Source organism: Sceloporus undulatus, chromosome 3 (genome assembly GCF_019175285.1).
Source record: "Sceloporus undulatus isolate JIND9_A2432 ecotype Alabama chromosome 3, SceUnd_v1.1, whole genome shotgun sequence".
In the NCBI taxonomy this organism is placed as follows: domain Eukaryota; kingdom Metazoa; phylum Chordata; class Lepidosauria; order Squamata; family Phrynosomatidae; genus Sceloporus; species Sceloporus undulatus.
The window spans coordinates 83,774,918-83,796,982 of NC_056524.1; the positions used below are offsets into that span (position 1 = coordinate 83,774,918).

Genomic DNA, 22,065 nt, shown 5'->3' on the forward strand with positions numbered 1-22,065 from the left:
CTTTCTGTCCCCATCCGTCGTGGCTGTCGCCATTTTTTTTGCTTCCCTCGCCCCTGTTGTCTGCTGTGGTCTTTCAATAAGAGATAAGGATTATTTTTAATTTTTATTTTAATGGTTTACAGGCGCTTAATCTCTTCAGCGCTTTAAGCGCATGAAGTCCCGGCTGCTCAAGCGCCTGCAAGGACTACAAGGCTTCCCCCGGTGGATTGCAACCTCCCCTCTGTGTGGGGAGAGCCCATTTCTAACGGAGGAGAGGCAGGAAGGGAAGGCTCCTCGCGAGGAGGCATCTGATCTCGCCAAGGCAGGGAAGGGCTCTGATCAATGGGGAGGGGGGGGATAGAGCCTTTCTCCCCAAATGGAATCTGCCTTCTCCTCCAACCCTGGAAAGAGAATCTTTGGGAAGAGTGCTCCCTCCCTGCTTTTCCAGCAGCCTCCTTCATTGATCTCTGTGCTCTCTGAAGGGATTCTCCCATAGTTCCTCTGGAAAGAGCTTGGGTTCCTCTAATTCGCTTTGCCAGAAGCCTCTCCCATTGATCTCTGTGCTCTCTGAAGGGATTCTCCCTGGCTGTCTTGGGAGACAGGATGCTGCCCTCCAAAACCTATCCCATAGTTCCTCTGGAAAGAGCTTCGCTTTGCCAGAAGCCTCTCGCATTGATCTCTGGGCTCTCTGAAGGGATTCTCCCTGGCTGTCAATGAAATGGAAACGATGCCAAAAGATAAATCGCTTCGAAATATTCCGGATTAACGTTACGTCATTCTGACGTACTATTGATTGACAGCTCCAAATAAGGTATGGAGGAGAAGAATCGTTTTATTTAAACACCGATTTCATGCCAAGTAGGAACGCTTGCAGGTAAAAACTTCGATTTAAATAACCAGATGGGAACGATGAATAAAGCGATTCGGGTAGCGGGATAAGAACAGTGTTATTTTGAATCGATTTTATTAAAAACGTTGTATTTTAAATCATTTCAAATCTTAAGTGGGAACATCCCCTGAGTGCGAACATCCTCAGTCTCTCTATTATTATTATTTAAAGCAGCCATGAAATCAGCATTCTCTCCAAAGGAGGTTAGGCTGGCACCTCCTCCTATCCTTTTAACAGGAGGCTATTTATTCAAGCAGGCTGTTTGCATACCTCTTTATTGATGTGTAGAGTAGGTTATGATTGGGGGGGAGCAGATGTAGGGCTTCTGATTTGCCTTATACATCTAGTGCATCTCTCTGGAGTTTATCACACGGGAGGAATTTCTCTTAATTTCGAATGAAAAGAAAGTGGGGCCAGAACGCATTCACGTGAATTCGCTAGTTCAGCAGATGTACGTAAATTCGAATTGCATTTGAACTGAATGCCCATTGCCTGAAAATAGCTTGCCATTGCCCAAAATTGTGTGTGGTAGTCTATCACACAATAACATTAAACCCCATGATTGGGTTCAGATTGCCATTGAATTATACCTCCAATTTCCCTTGTCTGATAAATTGCTCTGTCTATCTAGTAGGCCAGGGAGCTTCAGAAATCCTGTGTATTCCCAGAGACCAGAAAAATACCAATTGCATCTGCTTCTGGCTACAGGGACAGGAGAGAACACTATTTTCTTTTAGCTTAGTTACTGCATCCATTTACCATCTGCTTCAAGTTTGTATTACCAGGGGCTTCATTTTACTTCAGTGTACCCTTGAACCTTGTTTGGCCAGTGGTGTGAATAAGATCTTCTTCAGTTAATACTGTGTGTTTTTAAATTGCTGTTTATTCAACTGTGTTTTAATATCATAACATTTTATATTTTTATTTGTATCCATCTTTAACTATGTAAGCTGCCTAGAGTTCCAGTTCTGTGAGAAAGTCAGGATATAAATCAAATCAAATCAATAAATAAGCAGAATTAGCAAATCCAGAAAGAATCTAATGCTGCTCTGGACCCAAATTCAGAGCTTAATTTTAAATGACTAAGCAGTGGATTATTGTATTCTTATACCCAACTATCAGAATGCTAAAGCTAGACTATAATTACATTTCCATGATGCTATAAAAACCCTTCCATGTCCATTCTGTTTAAGACTCAACAGTCAAACCTTCTATCTCTATTCATTGGTACTGGGTGAGGGCAAGGAGCAAGCCATGTTGTATGTAACATTTATTGACTGACTATAGCCTTTGGTCTCTGTTTTCCTAATTTCCCCTTCCCAACTTTCTAGACTTTGTGTGCACCTGCTCCATTTGCAGGGGAAACAAGCTGTCAGTGTAAAGCTCCTCATGAGAAGCTAACCATTGCTCAGGCCCGCCTTGGGACACCAGGTGAGTTTTGGTTCATGTGATACAGATTAATTGAATCACATACAGCATTCAGGCTTGCCATTACAGTTTTAAAAGGTGTTTTTAAAAATAGGCAAGCTGGGTTACTGGAAAGTGATTAGGAGACCATTAATTGCCATAAAATATCATATTCAAATTGCATGGGACCAAAAGATGTCAAAATTCCTGGTTAGTCAACAGTTTTCATGAGTGCACATACTTGTTCTATAAATGTAAAACTAAATCCCAATATTCAATTATTCATGTTGACGTTTTACACATGGATGCTAACATTTCCAGACCAATCTTGCAAATGTTTATATAGACACATAGGACTCAAAGTTTTAACTTCATTTTATGGAAAGAGACTTCTGCTTTCAGAGGCTTTCAATATGCACATCTCTTTTCAAGTACTCATGTATGTTTCACATTTAGTAGATTATTTCTACATTATATCCTCTGAATTAATAATGAATTACTTTTCCAATCTAGAGGGGGGAAAACCAGCTTGGATTTTGAATATATATACTAAGTGTTTGATTTCCATCTCAGTCATGGGTGACCTTGGGCAAGTCATACACTCTCAGCATTAGGGGAAGGCAATGGCAAACCGCCTCTAAACAAATCTTACCAAGAAAATCCCTTGATAGTTTTGCCTTAGGGTTGTCATAGATCAGAAGTGACTTTAAGGCACACAACAGCAACATACCTCACTTAACAAGGTCGATGTTTTTGTGTTCTGTTAGTTCTTTAACAGAAAATTTGGCACCAGAGAAGGAAATAACAGGAAACATACCACACAAACAAGGAGCCATTTAATATTTTCTAGCAAAATTTAAATTAAAAGCTAAAATTTAACATGTGAAATGAAACAAATCAGTTCAAGTAAGCTCTTGCAAAACTTTTTCAGGAATGATTTTTCTTTTCTTTCATCAGTCTTAACTAAACTTAGAGACCAATGCTTTTGAACATCATGGGGGGAACTGAGGCAGACTTTCCTCTGTTCTCTATGATCTGCTGTTCAAAGGATTCTCAGGATAGGTACTGTTTACCTTGTTTCTTGAAGGCATGTCTACGTAGCTAGAGTAGGATTGTCTAGCATAGAATATAATTTTTCCCTCATGCATTTTTGCCTTGTTTCTGCAGACGTGCAACCTGGCACCAAAAGTGTTTATTTTTCTAGCCTTCACTGTTCTACCAATGCCAATGCTGCTTAGAAAAACTTACATCTAGGCAGAGGACAAGGAAGAAAGGGGAGCTGCTGGGTGAGAGGAAAAAGACTTTTGTCAAAAGGAGCTTCTTTGTCAGAGGCTTTTTTAACTGAGTTGTATATACAGCAAACTTATCATTGTAGCCTTCCATAGGCTCTGGCACAATTCTGGTTTGACTAATAAATTGTTTCTTTGCTTCCACAGTGGACAGACCTGTCAGAGTCTATGCAGATGGAATATTTGATCTCTTCCATTCTGGCCATGCTAGAGCACTTATGCAAGCCAAAACTCTGTTCCCTAATAGCTACTTGTTAGTAGGAGGTAAGGGCAACATCTGAATAACTGTTACATTAGGATGATAATCTCTGCAGTACATTCAGCAAAGCAAGCACAGACACAGATATCTATCAAATAGATATTGTACAAACAGAATGGTAGCATGAGAGTCATCTTTGGTGTAGTGATCTGAGCATTGGAATATGAGTGTGAGTCACATATTCTCAGCTCCAGAAAACCCTGTGATAGGTTTGGCTTGAAGGCACACAACAATAGAATCCATGAGATTGATTGAACATCATCATGTCTTAGGTTTCTGTGCTAAGAAGTAATGTTTCTTTTTCCTACCCAAACAATTTGTGTTGAATGAGAGCCACTGAGGAGTGTGGTCCTTGGGGCAGATGTTGCTATCTGTTTCATACAAAGTTGTGACAATAAACAGAAGTTTTATTCTAGGATTGCCCTATATTTGGCTCCATTCACCTTGCCTATAATTGAGAACAGTTTTCCAATCCCTCCTAAAGGAAAAAAACATCCCCACATGATGCTGATGCCACCATGCTTTACTATAGGGATTGTGTTCTTAGGACCATGAACAGTTTTCACTTTGCACCAAGCATAGCATTTTGAGGCAAAATCAGAAACTTCAATTTTGTTCTCATTAGACAAGATAATTTTTTGTAAATGTTTGCTATGTCTCCTACATGCCTTTTTGAAAAGTCCAAATGCGTTTGTTTCAGCAATAATCTTCTTCTTCCCACTCTACCATAAAGCCTAGCTTTGTAGAGAATCCAAGTGATAGTTGTCCCATGGACAGTTTCTCTCATCTCAGCTGCAGATCTGTCCAGCTCCTTCAAATTGCTCAAAACATATATGAGGCTAACTTTGACATGTGTCTATTTATGCCACATTTTCTTATCTTCTTTCCTATTATGTACTTATTTTCCTGCTGTTTCTAGAAGGTTTTACCATTAGCTTCTTGGTTGCTTCTATTCTAATGCTCTCCTAACCCAGTCACCAAGTTTGGGTGGGCAGCCTTCTCTAGGCAAAATCACAGTTGAACCATGTTCTTTCCATTATGTAATAATCAGTTTAGTGGTCTGGGAGATACTCATCATTTGGTTCCTCAAAAAAACCCTGCTTGGTCTTTTTGCACAACTTTTGTTTTGGACTTATTTTAATAGCTACTTGGTATCCATGATAATGTTTGTTTAGATATGCTCTACAGCAAACTGAGCCTTCTAGAAACAGCAAGAAAAGAAGCAACAGGAAAGAAGCTAAGGGAAAAAAACCATAAATAGACACAGGTCAAAGTGAGCCTCAGGTAGGTTTTAAGCAATTTGGTTTATAATGGAAAAGAATATGGAGCTCTTTGGAGTTCTACTTGGTTCTTTTTACATGATATATGTAATAGAAGATCTAGTCATTTTCTAGTTCCAGCACCAGAACTGCAGATCATCCCACATTGCTTTAACTAAACCTGAGTCTAGGCATAATGCCTAGACAATCATCATGTGTGACATCTTGTTTGCAACTTCTGTTTTCTGGGCTGTTTTGTTTTGCTTTTATAGTCATGAATTAGTCTTATTTGGTTTGACTGACACCTATAAATTTAACTCACAAAATAGCTTTGAAAACTGTTCTAATCCAACAAATGTGCTACATTTGACAAGGGCTGTGTCACTTTGTTTTGAAATTTTCCTTGTGTGCATGTCAGTTTGCAGTGATGATCTAACCCACAAGTTTAAAGGCTTCACTGTAATGAATGAAGCAGAGAGGTACGAGGCCCTCAGACATTGCCGCTATGTAGATGAAGTCATCAGAGATGCGCCATGGACGCTCACGCCAGAGTTTCTGGAAAAACATAAGGTGCCGTTCTCTTCTTGCTTGCCATCTGGGCAGGGCAGGGAGGAGGGGAAATCAGATTCTGATTAGTGATGTTGCTGAATGTTGCAGCTTTAATTTTTAATATGAATGTAGCATGTTTGTGAACCACACTGGTATTTTGAACTGGCTGATTTCCTGCCTGCCCCATCCCATAATTCTTTTCTGGCTCTCAGACTGTACTCTAAGATGAAAGATAGCTCCTCTTCCTCACTTACATGGCTATAGCAATAACAGCAGCAGGTAGGCAAATCTGTTTCCCCCCACCCTTACCTACCTCTATAGTAGTAATAGAAGTGCCAGGAATTCTGAGAAATGTAGGCTTTTTCAGGTGGCCTCCTTCATACTTGAGATGAGGACAGAGCTTATCTACCTGCTACTATCAATAAAAGGAGCAGACATCAAGCAGCCAGATAAGAAACCCCAAGTGTGAGCTAACTGGAGGGATTGGAAGAAATATTCAGCTGCCATTACAATTCCAGCAATATCACTGGGACTGAAACAGGATCTAAGTTTGATTTAAAACTGAATTTGGAATTAATCAAGCTAGTGTCTCACTTAAACTGTAGGAGAGTTGACTGTAATGGTTTCTGACTTGGGGAAATGGATCAAAGTAGTAGCTTTTCTTTGTTACAAGACATACATCTGCCCATCTCCCTTAAAACTGAAGCTTTCCTAGTAGGAAGAATGATAGCAATTCAGTCAGTACATATCAAGCCCACACAATTGAGGAATGAAGCATATAAATTTCTCTCCTCCATTCTTACATGCTTAAATTTACATTATCTCTTACCACTCTGATAGCAGTCCTGTCCTTCTTAATATTGGTATGCTGTTATTACAAAGCATCCTTCAGGTATGAGCATTATTCCTGTACTTTACAAGCTCTTATTTCATGAACTGCTTTACACAAATCTATGTGCAAACATGTAAAAGATCACATCTATTTAAGCATAAGGGATAATTTAAAATCCATATAGGCTGTAACCCAACATACACTTACCTTAAAGTAAGTTCTTATTGAATGTATTGGGACTGATTTCTGAGTATAAGAAGTTTTCCGAGCAGCACTGCACAGGTGCAGTACAACCCATTTGTATGATTTGTAGAGACCACAAAGAAGAAATATATTGCTGTCTGGGACTCTTCCCATCAGTCTCAGATAGCAAGGCCAGCTGTCAGAGGATGAATCTGACCGTCCAAAAAAATCTGGAAAACACCAGGTTAAGGAAGACTGCTCTAACCTGTAATGTACATGAACTGAAATACAAGTACAGAAAATTGACTTTTCTCTCCAGACATTATAGTGTGGTAGTTCAAGATGTGAAGATTCTCTACACACAAAGGTGGTGTTTTGGTTCTTAAAAACAGCAGATTAGTAGTGTCATTCCTATTCAAGGATATATAGCCAAGGACTTTTGGCTACTTCATAGAATGTTAAAATTAGCTATCTTATCTCACTAGCACAGAACACTTTTGTTATATCTCAAAGCCACTGCTCAGTCATAACCTGAAAATCTTTGTAATTATATCATGGTTACTCATTCCATACCTTTAGAGCTCTCCCAGTTTCTTAGCTGAGGGAACAGAGAAATAAGTGGTTACAGTATAATAAAATATATCCCCCTTCAAATGGATCATTGGTTTTCTCGTAACAGCTGCCCTGAGGTAGTGATAGGATAAGTGAAGGTGGGTATGACCAACTTTAGCTCCAGGACAGGTATTACATGTTTGGCGTCAAAGCTAGCATTTGAAGTCTGAAATTAGCCTTAGTCTCATGTGCTACTAATTGACCACAAGAACAGTATAAAATACCTTTGTTCAGTTCTTTAGTGAATATCTTTATTAGTTCATAGGCCATCTTATATATGCAAGTGAAGGTGTAAACTTTCAAAGTAATGGAATTCTTGCTTTTATGTTTTCCAGATTGATTTTGTAGCCCATGATGACATTCCATATTCTTCTGCTGGTTCAGATGATGTTTACAAGCACATAAAGGAGGCAGGTGGGGGCCAGTTTATATTTTTGGTTTATCTTTTAAGCTTCTAGTATGTTATTGTCTCAATGAGGCGTTACAAACCGCCGCTTTGCGGCGGTCTGCCGGCACTGCTCTTTGCTCCGGGAGGGAGTTGCAGCATACAAACCGCGCAACTCCCTCGCGGAGCAAAAAAGAAGCTCCAAAATGGAGTTTCTTCCTGCGGCGCCATTATGACATCGCGAGGCACCCATGGCGCACCCGTGACGTCATAACTGCCGCGACCCGTCTGGACGCTATGCGTCCAAGACATAAACATGGCGGTGGCCGTGTGGAACGGCCGCTGCCATTTGTCACGGACTGAATCCGTGATAGGGAAAGGGGCGTCTAGAAGAGATGCCCCCCCTTTTTTTTTTCATAGAGTTGGAAGAGACCACTAGGGCCATCCAGTCCAACCTCCTGCCATGCAGGAAATCCAAATCAAAGCATCCCTGACAGATGGCCATCCAGCCTCTGTTTAAAGACCTCCAAGGAAGGAGACTGTGGTGGGATACACACCGCCATTTAGTACGTATACAATACGTACTAGGGTTAGGAAGGGGCGGTGCTTCCGCACCCCCCTAACCCTAGTACGTATTGTATACGTACAAGATGGCGGCGCCCCTTCTACATGGGCGCCGCCATCTTTACGTACTGGACGCACAGCGTCCAGACGTGTCGCGCCGCTTGTGACGTAGCGAGCGCGCCCCTGGCGCCTCGCTACGTCGCAAACGCGACTTTAAAAGAAGCTCCATTTTGGAGCTTCTTTTTCGGTCCGCGCGGGAGTCGGGCCGTGTGAAGGCTCCGGCTCCCCCGCGGACCTACTGGCGGCGGCGGCAGACCGCCGCAAAGCGGCGGTCTGTACCCCGCCTCTATCACCCTCCGAGGGAGTGCATTCCATTGTCGAACAGCCCTTACTGTCAGGAAGTTCCTCCTAATGTTCAGATGGAATCTCTTTTCCTGTAGCTTGCATCCATTGTTCCGGGTCCTGTTCTCTGGAGCAGCAGAAAACAAGCTTGCTCCCTCTTCAATATGACATCCCTTCAAATATTTAAACAGGGCGATCATATCACCTCTTAACCTTCTTTTCTCCAGGCTAAACATCCCCAGCTCCCTAAGTCGTTCCTCATAGGGCATGGTTTCCAGACCCTTCACCATTTTTGTCGCCCTCCTTTGGACACGCTCCAGTTTCTCAATGTCCTTTCTGAATTGTGGAGCCCAGAACTGGACACAATATTCTAGGTGGGGCCTTTCCAAAGCAGAATACAGTGGCACTATTACTTCTCTTGATCTAGACACTATACTTCTATGGATGCAGCCTAAAATAGCATTGGCCTTTTTAGCTGCTGCATCACACTGTTCACTCATGTTCAACTTGTAGTCTACTTGGACTCCTAGATCCCTTTCACGTCCTGAGGACGTCCGAAATGGCGGTCTATAACCCGCCAATGTCACATTAACAGGTGTAGACCATGGTGGTGGTAGCAAAGTGCGTGTGTTTTAGGACTGAAATTCCTATCAGCCCTAGTCAACTTGGTCGCATTGCTAGTTTTGAGTTATCAAGCCATATACGGCTCACGTCCAGGTTAATTGAAGGCATGTATTCACCTGTGTTTTGAGGTCTACTGGGGAAGCCCTTTTCTCTGTCTCACCATCTCAAGAAGCACATTTGGTGGGAACACAGAAGAAGATCTTCTCAGGAGCTGCCCCCATGCTCTCAAACTCACTTCCCAGAAAAGTTAGTCTGGCATCTTCCCTATTCTCTTTTCACAAAGAGGTAAAGACCTTTCTTTTTCTACAGGCTTTTGAGGACTAGTTGTTTAGGTAGATATGCCTTGTATAGTCACATCTTCAATTGATCCAAAATGCTGCAGCCATATTGGTCACAGGAACATCAAGATTTGACCATATTACTCCAATATTAAGATCTCTTCACTGACTGCCAATCAGCTTCCGGGCGCAATACAAAGTGTTGGTTATTATTTTTAAAGCCCTACATGGCTTGGGCTTGAGTTACTTAAGGGAACGCCTCTCCCTACACAATCTGCTCTGCACTTTTAGAATATCAGGGAAGAAACTATTGGAACATATGAAAACTAGTCTAACTACAACTTCCCATCAAGCGTTTACAGCCGCGGCCCCTAAATTATGGAACAACTTACCGGAAGAGATCCATCTCATTACCACCTTAGAAGCCTTTAAAAAGGCACTTAAGACGGATCTCTTCCGCTGGGCCTATCCACCTGAACTTTTATAGCTGATTTTATGGAACATTCCCACTCTGACTTGATAGCACGGAAAATTGATGGCGATTTGGCCTTTTTAGTGATTGGTAGTAATATTACTGTTGTTTTACTGACTGTATTTTTAGATAATATTGTATTTTGTGTTGTACTGTGGTTTTTATTCTTTGCTGTAATCCTGCCTCAAGGTCCCATTAAATATAATGGCAGAGCAAAATGATGTCCCTTATATAAAATGGAAAATCAAGGTTTGCTATTTTGAATTTATACTTTTTTTGAATATTTTCAAGCCGTGGATGCTTGAATCTGTGGATAAAAAATCCATAGATAAGGAGGGCCAACTATATGGTGTGCTGGGTTTTCTATTTATTATATTTTTGTTGTGCTGTTGTGTTATTATTATTTATGTTTTTCTGTTTTTTATAGTTTAATCACTTTTTAACTTTTGTATTTTGTGAATTTTTAACTATGTTTTTAATATGTTGTTAGCCATCTTGAGTATGATTATTATTATTATCTCCGACCTAAATTCAATTGTTAAACTTATCCTGTCCTACTGAATAAATGGAAACTTGTTAAGCCAATACTTATGGAAGTTCCATTCATTAAATGGGTCTACTCTTATTGGCAGTAATAATTGGACTTAGGCCCTGTGCAGACCGGCAGTTTTGGCTGATGTCCACCCCGGCTCTGCCCCCAGGGCAGCATGACGCTGCGCGCCACACGGCATGTAGCATCACAGTACTCCTCCGGCACTGCATCCACATGACACAGCTTCGAAAGAGTGCCGTAAAGCTGTGGCGCCGTGGCTATGATGCCCTTTCCAGGGCACAAAAAGGAGCCACTTTTTGTGGCTCCTTTTCACACCCTGGAAATGCCAGATTGGGGCGGTGGTGTGCTGTTGCTGTGGCCCTGATCTGGCTGTAAAAGGGGCTGTTGAAGGCTGCCCGTTTGGGGATGTGTGTACAGCCCCTTATGCCTTTATTCAACAGTTCTTTGTGTCATGCAGCCTTATCATTTGCATTGGTATTAAACATTCTTCATCCAGGAGGAATTCCTCTGTTGTGGTACCTACCATTTAGAATGATATCTCCTTTAAAATGGGCAGGCTTACAATTTCTGCCATCAACTGAAGATATATTTGTGTAATCAAGCATACTTCTGATAATTTTGCAGTATATATTTCCTGGTAAATATATAATCTCAAATTTAATAAAATGTAATATAATAATAGTAAAATCTCCATTTCAGCATATACTTACGTATACCGTATCAACAAAATCAAACTTAACTGACTTGGATAAATGAAATCCTTTTGCATGCATTTCAAGTTCACAAAGCTTGTCACTTAGTCATGGGTCTTCTCATGGTTATTTCCAAACTGTGACAATCACTGCCAAGAGAAGGTAGATTTCATCCTGTCATTTTTGACTGGGGGAAAAAAGGTTGTTGTTGGTTTTTTTTATTATTATTATTCAAACAGGCCTTTGCTGTATAAGTTCATCTCTGGCTATAGTTGGGACAGTCTTACTCTAACCAGTTGAGTGGAGTTTATGTCTCTTACTGTTCTGTTTTTAATTTTTTTTAATATACTAAGATTTTGTTTTTAATGAATTTTCTTATTGTTAGTTGGCTTGAGCACATTTTTGATGAAAAGATGGGGTATACATAAAATAAAGTAAAACATCTATGACAGACAGAAATTGAACAAGTGAGTAGTATTTTTCTTAGCATGAAGATAAAGTCATGGGGAAATGTGTAGTTATTCCCTGTGATTTTTAGCTTAAAACACTTTCTAAAACATGCTATATTTGTCTGCTCCCAGGCAGCATGGTAATTCAGAGTAGCTAATGACAGAGAACCCCCATCCTCCATAGGGGTGAGTTAGGTGTTAGGAAGCACAGAGCTGCCATTTCTGTAAGTCTGTTTTCATTACCAATATAGTACCAAGTGTGACATGATGCATTATGCTATATAATTTCAGTTCCCTACTTCTGACAGCCAATTAGTTGAGGGAGGGGCAGGGTAATGCATAGTGTGATGATGTCAAATCCCACTTGCTGTTATAATACATTAATGGAGAAAAAGTGACATGGAATGATGGCAGTTCTATTTCTAGTAAAGTCTACCTCCACTCTGAAACCTGATGCTTTCTGAGAATCCAAGCTTCCCTCTGCCAGTATATTAACCTACACTTTAAAGAATTGTATTGTCATCCCCCTGATAATCTTTCATTTTAACTTCTAAAAGACAATATTAGGTGTGCTGAAGAGAGCACTGAGCTACATTTAGGTTTCAATGTTAGTTAAGTATACGGTCTGCAGGGAATTGGTGTGTTTGTGCCAGAGTGTGTGCAAGTGCTTTCTTTGGCCTTTAAAAAAAGTTATAAATGTTTTATAGGTACTGTGAGAGTGTACATTGTTAGCCATACTGCATTTCTCTGAATTTTGGTGTGTGTGTGTGTGTGTGTGTGTGTGTGGCATTCCACATGACACCAGATGGACCCCGACAGGCTGTCTGCCATTATCCCTAAAGCGGCAGGATAATACCCTCGGACTTACCCAACAGGTATTTTGGGAGTTGTTAATGGAACTACCATCACCTCCAACAATCAGATGAATGGGCAATGTTTGTTTAGATTTTCTTACCCAGTGAGCTGGCTATCAGTGTAACTCCCTTCCCATTTCCCTTGCTTATTGTCAGACCAGATTATCTCATCACAAACAATCAGACACCTCTGCCCAGCTGCTAGTTTTCACCCTTAAAAACCCCTGGAAAACTTCCCTCAATGTGCTAGCCTAGATTTCATGGGGACATCATGTCACTATGATCTCTTATCTAGCTTCGGGCACTTCCGTTCAATCAATGCTCTTGGAACGGCTGTGTCTCACTCCATCTCAACTGATTAGATTCCGGAAGCAAGCCTCATCTACAGTATCACCCATAGTGCTGCCTCAACCCTTTCCCATGCTAATCCCTGATTTTCTGAGCCTTGAATGAGTGAGTGTATGCTAGTATTGCTGTGTGGCTTTCCCCCTTTCAATGAAAATAAGACTTTAATTGGAGAATCCTGTATCTGCTTCCTTTCTTAATTCCCTGGTCCCTTGCTATACAGATGGGAAACGATTTTGCAGGGTCCTTGTAGTCGGCTCCCTCTCAATTTTGAGCTAAATAAAAATTCCCCTACACAGATTTGGCTACAACATCCATCAATTAGCTTTGAACAATTGTTTCCAGTTCTACCTTGATGTTGTTTGCTCTGTATAAAAACATCACTTTACTTAGGTTTTGCAGATCTGCACTGCGAAACAAAGCAGAAAGTGGATACCATAGACATTTTTCACCTATAGGGTTGCCATAAGTCAGGAGCTCCAAACCGGGACAAATGTAGGACAAATGTAGGACAAGATTTACAAATGTAGGACACATTTTTTAAAATGGAGAACACGCCAAAAAAATAATGATTTTTTAAAAAATGTTAATATAAATGCATGTTTCTTAGACATGGTCAAAATGGAGGACACTTTGTTATTTAATAACAAAAATAAAATAAAATAAAATAACCAAGGCTGTTTTGTATATATTTAAAAATAAAGTAAAATAAAATAAAATAACCAAGGCTGGGTTGTATATTTTTAAAAATAAAAAAAACCTTTTCCCTCCCCCTGGCCTAGCCTCCTCCTTTGCCTCCTTCCTCCTCCTCTTACTCCTTTGCCGCCGCCGCCGCCTCCTCCTCCTTTGTCTCCTCTTCCTCCTTTGCTTCCTCCTCCTTTGCCTCCTCTTCCTCCTCCTCCTCCTTTGCCTCCGCCTCCTCCTCCAAGGCTCCTGACACTGGCTAATGGCAGACTGGGGCTGGAAAATAGGCCAGCCCCTGCTCGTCTGCCATTGGCCAGAAGGCTTAGGAGGCGAGCGCTGCCCCTTAAGCCCGTGCGTGAGTGCGCGCTGCTGCCGCTCGTGGCCCAGGCAAGCGCCGCGGGCTGCGCAGCAGCTGCGCTGGGGGGGAGGTGGAGGAGGAGGAGGTGGGTGGCCGGCCAGCCGCGTTAGCGGCCGCAGTAATGGCCGCATGAGCACGCCCAGCCCGGAGGCTGGGCCCGGGACAAAGGCCGGAATTGGGGGGGAACTGGGGCGGGGTGGGGAGGGGCCCCCCAAAAGCGGATTTGTCCCGGGCGCCACTGGGATATGGCATCCCTACTCACCTAAGATGCTATTTGCTTTAGGTCATCCATGATTCTAACAATACACAATTTAAAATGCCTTTATCACTTCTCTTGTTATCATAGTATTCAATCATAACAATCATGAGAATTGTGTGAAACAGTGAACTTACTTTACACCCCTTAGAGGTTTTTCCACTTTCTTTATTGGTTTCAGAATTGGACCCAAGAGAACAAACTAAATTGCTGTGTAATCTCAGAAACCTGTTTAATGTTATCAACACAATTAACAGTGCCAAAGAAGGAAGTAATTAAACTTTTCTCCTAGAGCTTAACAGAGAATACCACTTCAGGTTTTTCTCATTTGGGAATTCAGCATTACAAGGAAGCAAAATATCACATGTCCTTGTGATTGTTCCTCAGGCTTTTATGGAAGAGATTCAGCATATACACACGTCACTTCAACTGACCTGACTTTGTCCAGTTCTTATACTTTAACAATAGTGCAGGGTAGTGAATGGTAAGTTTGTGAATCTGTTGAAGACATAAGGGTTTAGTTAAAATTTTCTGAAAGGATTGCTAGAAAGAATCCTGTAGAGTGCCTACTATGTATGTACACATGTGGTTTGAAAGGAGCATGTTCATGTTAGGCTGGAGAAATTGTGAAATTACAACTGCAGACTCACGTACACTTACTTGAGAGTAAGCCCCAGTGAACTTAATGGGACTTACCTCTAGGCATATTTGGTATATCTGCATGGTGTGGCAGTATGAAGCACAAGCAAATGCCAACATGTGAAATATTGTCCTGTAGAGAAAATGTGACTGTTCCTCCAGTGTCTATATTTATCAAAGAGTTGGAGGCAAAATAAATTAGGTTGCACTTAGATTTTACTAAAATCAATGTGAAGAGTTAGATATAATTGTACTTAGGGCACAGTAGAAACCAAGGGCGATTCATTTTATGTAGACCTACCCACTTTTTAAATAACATGCTTACGTTTTTTACTTAATTTATTTAATTTTTATTAGTTAAAAATCCACATATAACAAATCCACAAATACACACATTAGTATACAAAAAAAAAAAAATACAAAACAATACCAAAACAACACACATGTAAGCCTCCTTAAAAGGTTCAATAGTCTGAGCTTCTTATACAAAGCTAACACCCATTAATGCATAATAGTTGTGTTCTAAAATCTATTTGCCGTATACATTCCTGTTGAAATAAATTTACTATCTTGTTTTCTTAACAACAAAGAAATAATACTCTGTCATGAAACAGAATTGAATTCTACCTCCACTCTCTGTGGCTGACCCTTATATTTTTGGACTACCAGATAAAATTGCTTACTATGCCTTCAGCTGTTATAAATTCGATTAAAGGTATCCAACTTTTCTTCCTTTTATTCCAATCTTTATCCCTAATCAAGCATGTAAGTTTGTCCATTTCAAGGTAAGTCAATAATTTCAACAACCAATCATTTGATGTCAGATTGCTTTTTTCTTTCCATTTTGAAGCGAAGGCTATCCGAGCTGCTGTAATCATGTAAAACAAAAGTACACCATATTTAGCTTCTAAATGTGAGTCAGATATCATATTTAATAAATAACATTTCAGATCTAACCTAAATTGGCAACCTAAATTTTTTTGAATCTTTACATGAATTTGGGTCCAATATTTTTTAGCAACTTCACAATTCCACCACATGTGGAAAAAAGAACCTGGAGCTTTCTCACATCTCCAACACACCGGATTGTTCTTTTTATATATTTTGGCTAATTTTGTGGGTGTGAGATACCAATGGTTTTGCATTTTATAATAATTTTCTTTAATCTCCACACAAATTGTATGGTTTAGTCTATGTGTCCATGTTTTTCCCCACTGATCCAGGGGTAAGACCTCATTTAGGTCTTGAGCCCACTTGATCATGGATGGTTTCACATAGTCCTCATACATTTCAATTTTAAACAGAAATTTATAAAAAAGTGAATTGTTTTAGGGCTATCTGCAAATATAATCTTATCAAATTCTTGTAGTTCCAAATGAATACCGAATAATTTATTGTCACAAATATATCTTTCTCTAATCTGATGGAATAAAAACCAATTTAGTGAAAACCCTTCTGTACACATTTCCTCTTGTGCTTACGTTTTTTAGTGTGCGCTGTGCAGAAAATAGAAACAACTGAAGTTTCACTTTACTAATAAGTATGAAGTTCCCCCAAAGTATGCCCCTCATGCTATCAGTAATATATGCCAATACAAAATGATTAACACAATTGTGTGTGTGTGTGTAGTTATGAAAAATGTTGAGTGTGCGTGCTTGTTGTTACCAAAAACGCTTTGAAGAAGTTTATCCAGAATCAGATGCTATGTGAACCATGACAGAGGTATACAGTAGTTACTAAGGACTAAAAATCCAGGACCAAAACTGGGTCATTCTTAAATAAATAATTCTTATAAGAAAGATGAGATGTCATAATGACTCACTTTGCCTTCTCTCCTTTAATCAGGGATGTTTGTACCAACCCAGAGAACTGAAGGCATCTCAACATCAGATATCATCACTAGAATTGTGCGTGATTATGATGTCTATGCCCGTCGCAATCTTCAGAGAGGATATACTGCTAAAGAGCTGAATGTCAGCTTTATTAATGTAGGTGTTTGAATTTCTTGTCATGTTCAAAACTTGAACTGTTCAAAAAAATAGAGGGAGGGAGGAAAACGGGATACGTTTCTTTTGTTTTTTTTATAAATAAATTTTTGTAATTACAATTCACCATTTGATCAGCACAATTATTTGATGCTAAAGTTCTTTAAAGAGAGCTAGTCTAGGATAGTGATTTAAATATGAGACTAGGAATAAGGGACACCAGGATTCCAATCCCTGGTCAGCTATGGCAATGCACTAGATGATCCAGGGTAATCACATTCATCTAGCCTTTAAAAAAAAGACAATGGCAAACCTCCTTTGAATAAATCTTGCTGAGAATACCCTAGAATGGGTTTGGCATAAGAATTAACTTTAAGGCACCTAACAACAACAAACCCATCAAAGGCCATAAATGCTAAGGAACAGAAGGTAAAGAAACAATTTGGAGAGGCAATGGCAAACCTCCTCTGAATAAACCATTCTAAGAAAACCAAGGGTGGGAAAAGTGTAGGTTATGGGCCACAAGCAGCCATGCAAAGCTTTTTGGAGCTCCCCCCCCCCATCAAACATGTTTCCCCCCAAAAAGTGACTTCCTTGATTTTTTTTAAAAGGCCTCTCCTGGGCCTATAAATGCCCAGGGGACCTAAAAACATTGCAAACATGTTCCCCTACACCCATAAGAGAGAATTTGGGGGTATTTGGGAGCAGAAAACCCCAGATGTTTTTGTTTGTTTGCAGTGTTGGAAACCTGCCAAATTCTCCTGGGGATCTAATGCAAACCACTAGGCATTTGCAGTTACCCACCCTGTCCCTGTCAAATTGAACAGGGGTTTTACAAGATGCATTCCCACATGGCAAGGTACCATGCCTTACAGTGATTCCAAAGTACCTCCCATGAGAGACTAAATTTCCTTTTTATTTATTAAACTGCTTCTTGGTCGAGTTTAATATTTTGTATTCTGTATAGAATAATTAGAATTCAGCATCTAATCAGAGTAAAACTGTACCAAGTAGCATGCAGTTGCAAATCACTTCCTATGTCCTAGAAGGATTAAAATCAAGTCTCATATGTAAAGAAAAAGTGGTCTTATTACTATACTTCGATAGTGGTGGTGATGATTATGGTATGATGATGATGATGCTTTCTGGATTTAGCAATCTATTGACACACCTATTGTCACGTCTATTTTTAAAAGGGGGGGTATTGGCCCCAATGGAGAGCTTTCCGCCTCATTTTTTTTAAATCCCATAGCCAGCAATGGGGAAAGAGATGAGGTTTAGAAAAAAAAACAGAAGAGATGGCAGAATAAATTTTCCCCCCATCCCCATGTCTCATTCCAGTTCCAGACCACACATGCTTATTTTGAAATTTAAAAAACCCTTTTAAAATTTTCTTTAAAAACATCACGTTTTAACCAAATCTTCACTAAGTATATGTAAATTGCATGATATTGTAATTTAAAGGTATAATTTTAATTTTGCTAGTTGTTTATGTGACAACTATTAGCATTAAATTCAGTGGTATATGGCAATTATGATTTATGGGTAACATTAGTGGAAAAAAGCATTACTAAGGATTCTTTATGGTGTGATATAGGAGGGGGTGACACCATGAGTTACTGCACCAGGTGACACCAACCCTAGTGATGCCACTGCCCTCCAATTAAATTCAATTTAGGATTTTCTCATGCATTGCAGCCCCTTGATAAATCTGTTATCATTTATGTTTGTCTTTACCAGGAGAAGAAATATCGCTTTCAGAATCAGGTAGACAAAATGAAGGAGAAAGTAAAGAATGTGGAAGAAAGATCTAAAGAGTTTGTGAATCGAGTGGAAGAAAAAAGTCACGATCTCATTCAGAAATGGGAAGAGAAGTCTAGAGAGTTTATTGGCAACTTTTTAGAGCTATTTGGTCCAGATGGAGCCTGGGTATTTATCTATACTTACGTACATACATACATACATACATACGTGAGCCAGTGTGGTTTTATTGGACTAGGACACTGGGGGATCATTGTTCAAATCCCTGATCTGCCATGGAAACCTACTGGGTGACGTTGGGCAGGTCACATTCTCTCAGCCTCAGAGAAGGCACAGGCAAAACCCTTCTAAACAAATTCTGCCAAGAAAACCCCATGATAGGGTTGTCATAGGATTGTCATAAGTCAGAAATAACTTGAAATCACACAAAAACTATATACACACACACATACATAAAGTCATATATGTACATTGTATATGCATACAACTGATGAGTTACCTGCCTGACAGTACAAACCAGGTTCATTTTTCTCTTAATTCGCTGTTTGAAAAGCAGAAGCTAATACATTGGCAGTTTTTTTAATGATTGTAGTATTATATGTCAGCCCCAAAATGCCCTCAAAGTGGCATGCAATTTTTTAAAATATGAAGTAACACTATAACAAATCTTATAAATTAAAAAGAGAAGAAATTAATATTTTAAAGTGAAATAGAAATATATTTAAATTAATTCAAATACTAGGCAGAAATAAAATGTTGTAAAAGCTTTATGGCATATCTAAATCTAAGTAGTCTCACGTTGTCACAAGGAGGAAGTTTTACAGAAAAGGCCCTGTCCTTTATCTCCACCAATTTATCTCCATAGGATATGAAAGGTCTCCAAAACCAATGAGAAGTAGACTCAGGTACATACAAAGCCTTTCTTCAGATATTCTAGTGAGAAAGTAATCCATCCACAGTATTTTCAACAAAACTGCAATCTCTGCACACTCTTCAAGGGCAGCCCCATGTCAAATATAATGCAGTAATCTCATATAGTGAGGATTAAGGCATGGATTGCCGTGACCAGACCCTCCTTTGAAGTAGGATTTATATATTTGCAATAAGATGCATTTTAAATGTTAGTATTCTTAATACATTGGTACAAAATATGATTGGAAGCTATTATGATTTTCCCTCTCAAGGGCAATGTAAAATAGTTCCTTCAAATTTAGGAGAACAAAGATGTTGCATGAATATTTCAAGCTTGTTTATACTGCCAGTCCACAGGGTGAGAAATGTGTGGCCATCGAGTTGTGGGTGCAACTTCCAGCATTCTTCACCATCAGCTAGTTTGGCTAGGAAATTGCAGCTAAATCACATGTGGGCACCTGTTGGGTTTCCATCACTGCCTACTCCCTACATCACTGGCTACAGTTCTATGGTTCTCCAAAGGCTTTGGCCTGTTACCTCAGATCCTTTAAATATGATGCCAGGGATTAAACATAGGACTTCCTTTTTGTGAAGCATGTGCTTTGCCGTTGAACCAAAATGAGGGACCTTTTGCTATCCAGTTAGTTTGCCTTCGAGTCCCATTAGCTCCAGTGAGCATTACCAGTGGTAAAGCTTTATGGTAGCTGAAGTCCAAAACATCTGGACAGCCAAAGGTTCACCCCCTTTAAGTTACTAATTTATTTATGCATTATTAATTTATTTACACTAATTATACCTGACTCTTCACAAAGGCTCTCAGAGTAGCTTGCAAATGTTTAAACTGACAGTTTCCTGCCCTCAGGCTTACAATCTAAATAAAACAGGACACACAAGGAAAAGGGATTGGTAATGGGGGAAGGAATTAAATCCAGCAGTTATTGACGATTCTTCTCTCCCTCCAAGGCCAGGGCAATGGAGCTGGGATGGAGGGAGGACCTTTTATCTGCTTCTGGACCTAAACATGGTTGAACTGCGCCTACCTCTTCTTGTCTCCCTCCAAGGCCAGGGCAGTTGCAGTTGTGAAGACCCTCTGAGTGTAACACTCTCCAAATTTCTTACAACAAAGAATTTTTCCAAGAAGAATCTGCTTAGGACTAAATAGTATTTTGCATGCTAAAAATTGCTATTGATGTAATCAATAGCTGAGCTTTATGGTAAATCCTGATCAGTATTTTAAAACTGATATTAAGGAGATGTATTTCCAGTTTATCGATTTAGTTACATATTTCCTCATTAATTGAAAACCTAGGAATGGAAAGATTTTTGGGTTTCTTTACTGACGGGGAGTGGCAGCAACTGCAGGGCAGGAAACTGGAAGCAATTTTATGTGAAGGCCTTTACAGAGCCAAGCCATATAAAATTACTCCCTAAAGAATGAAATCAGAGGTGACAGAGTTCTAGAGAAAGGCTCTAATAACAGTAAAGTTATGGTTTTCGGGGAAGTCCATGTCAGTAACTGCAGGAGGTGAGGTTTTTAAAAAATGATAACTTACTATTACAGTCACAATTGTTATTAACATTAATTTTCCATACCAGATGTATGACATCTGTGCTGACATCAAATGTTCAGGAATAGTTACAGGCGTGCTCATTTCTAAGATGGTACAAGACCAACCATTAATATGCTGTAATTATAGTAAGTGTTTGTGAAGGAATATATTTTGAGCCCTCTTACAGTTTCTAGAAGGTAAGGTAAGGGCAGAAGTGCATAATCCATTAAAAAAAAGAAATTAGTCCAGTATAGTTTTTGCTTCCCTTTCACCATGTACTGGGAAGTTTAGATTATCCTTATGACAAGCAGGGACAGCCATTTATTGCTGCTTTGAATTGCTCTCAGACTCACTTTAAATAAAAGCTCAGATGTCATACGGCATTATCTCCTACCTACCCTTATCCCCTTTGTGTCAGAGGTCTAGGAGCCCCAGTGCTTACTCCAGTGTCCAAACAGGCTTGTAGTTGATAGTGTGTTCCTGAATAACTATAGCACACAGAAGTTTTAGAGGGTTTACAGACTGGTACTTTGTGCTGGCCTGGACCCAAACTAGGGTTCCATGAGGGCAAAGCGTTTACATGCTCAAAGCCCTTGTGGCAGCAGTGTCCAGACGATACGTGCCATGATGATGTCGCTTGTGCGCAGTGTCCAAACGGCACTGCACACAAGGGGCGTCATAAGGCTGCACCACAGCACTTATGGCGCCCCTGTAGCGGCAGAAATAGGAGCCACGTTTTGCAGCTCCTTTTTGTACTGGGTTAGGGGCATAGCGTGCAGTTGTCGCGTCCACAACCGAGCGCTTTCAGAGGTGGCATACACCCCTGATAATACAAAAACAAACTGTAACTTTTATTGTTGTAGAAAGTATAATATGTATAATAAGTATAATAACTCAAGTTCCAACTCAATAACCATTTAATTATATCAGGTGTCAGGTATAAGATAGTTCCCATTCAGTTCTATTTCTTCTGAGCATTTTATCACATCGCCCTACACAGCCCCAGCCCTCTCCTAATGTGGGTGCTATTTGAACTTCACTTAAACTCTCTCTGCATTCCCTCTTTGTAACTGTCCTTGCTCTTTAAGTGACTGTTCCTCCCCT

The 22,065-nt window shown here is 40.0% G+C and overlaps 1 protein-coding gene across 2 annotated transcripts in view; it reads left to right on the plus strand.

Moving 5' to 3' along the window:
* Positions 1 to 22,065, plus strand: part of PCYT1B (phosphate cytidylyltransferase 1B, choline) — a 44,730-nt gene that overhangs the window by 20,278 nt on the left and 2,387 nt on the right. For both annotated transcript variants that reach the window (XM_042460752.1, XM_042460751.1), the window contains exons 2-7: positions 2,200 to 2,299; positions 3,712 to 3,828; positions 5,501 to 5,652; positions 7,594 to 7,672; positions 16,599 to 16,741; positions 18,479 to 18,667. In XM_042460752.1, coding sequence (XP_042316686.1) covers positions 2,200 to 2,299; positions 3,712 to 3,828; positions 5,501 to 5,652; positions 7,594 to 7,672; positions 16,599 to 16,741; positions 18,479 to 18,667 — 780 coding nt within the window. The remainder of the gene's footprint in view (positions 1 to 2,199; positions 2,300 to 3,711; positions 3,829 to 5,500; positions 5,653 to 7,593; positions 7,673 to 16,598; positions 16,742 to 18,478; positions 18,668 to 22,065) is intronic.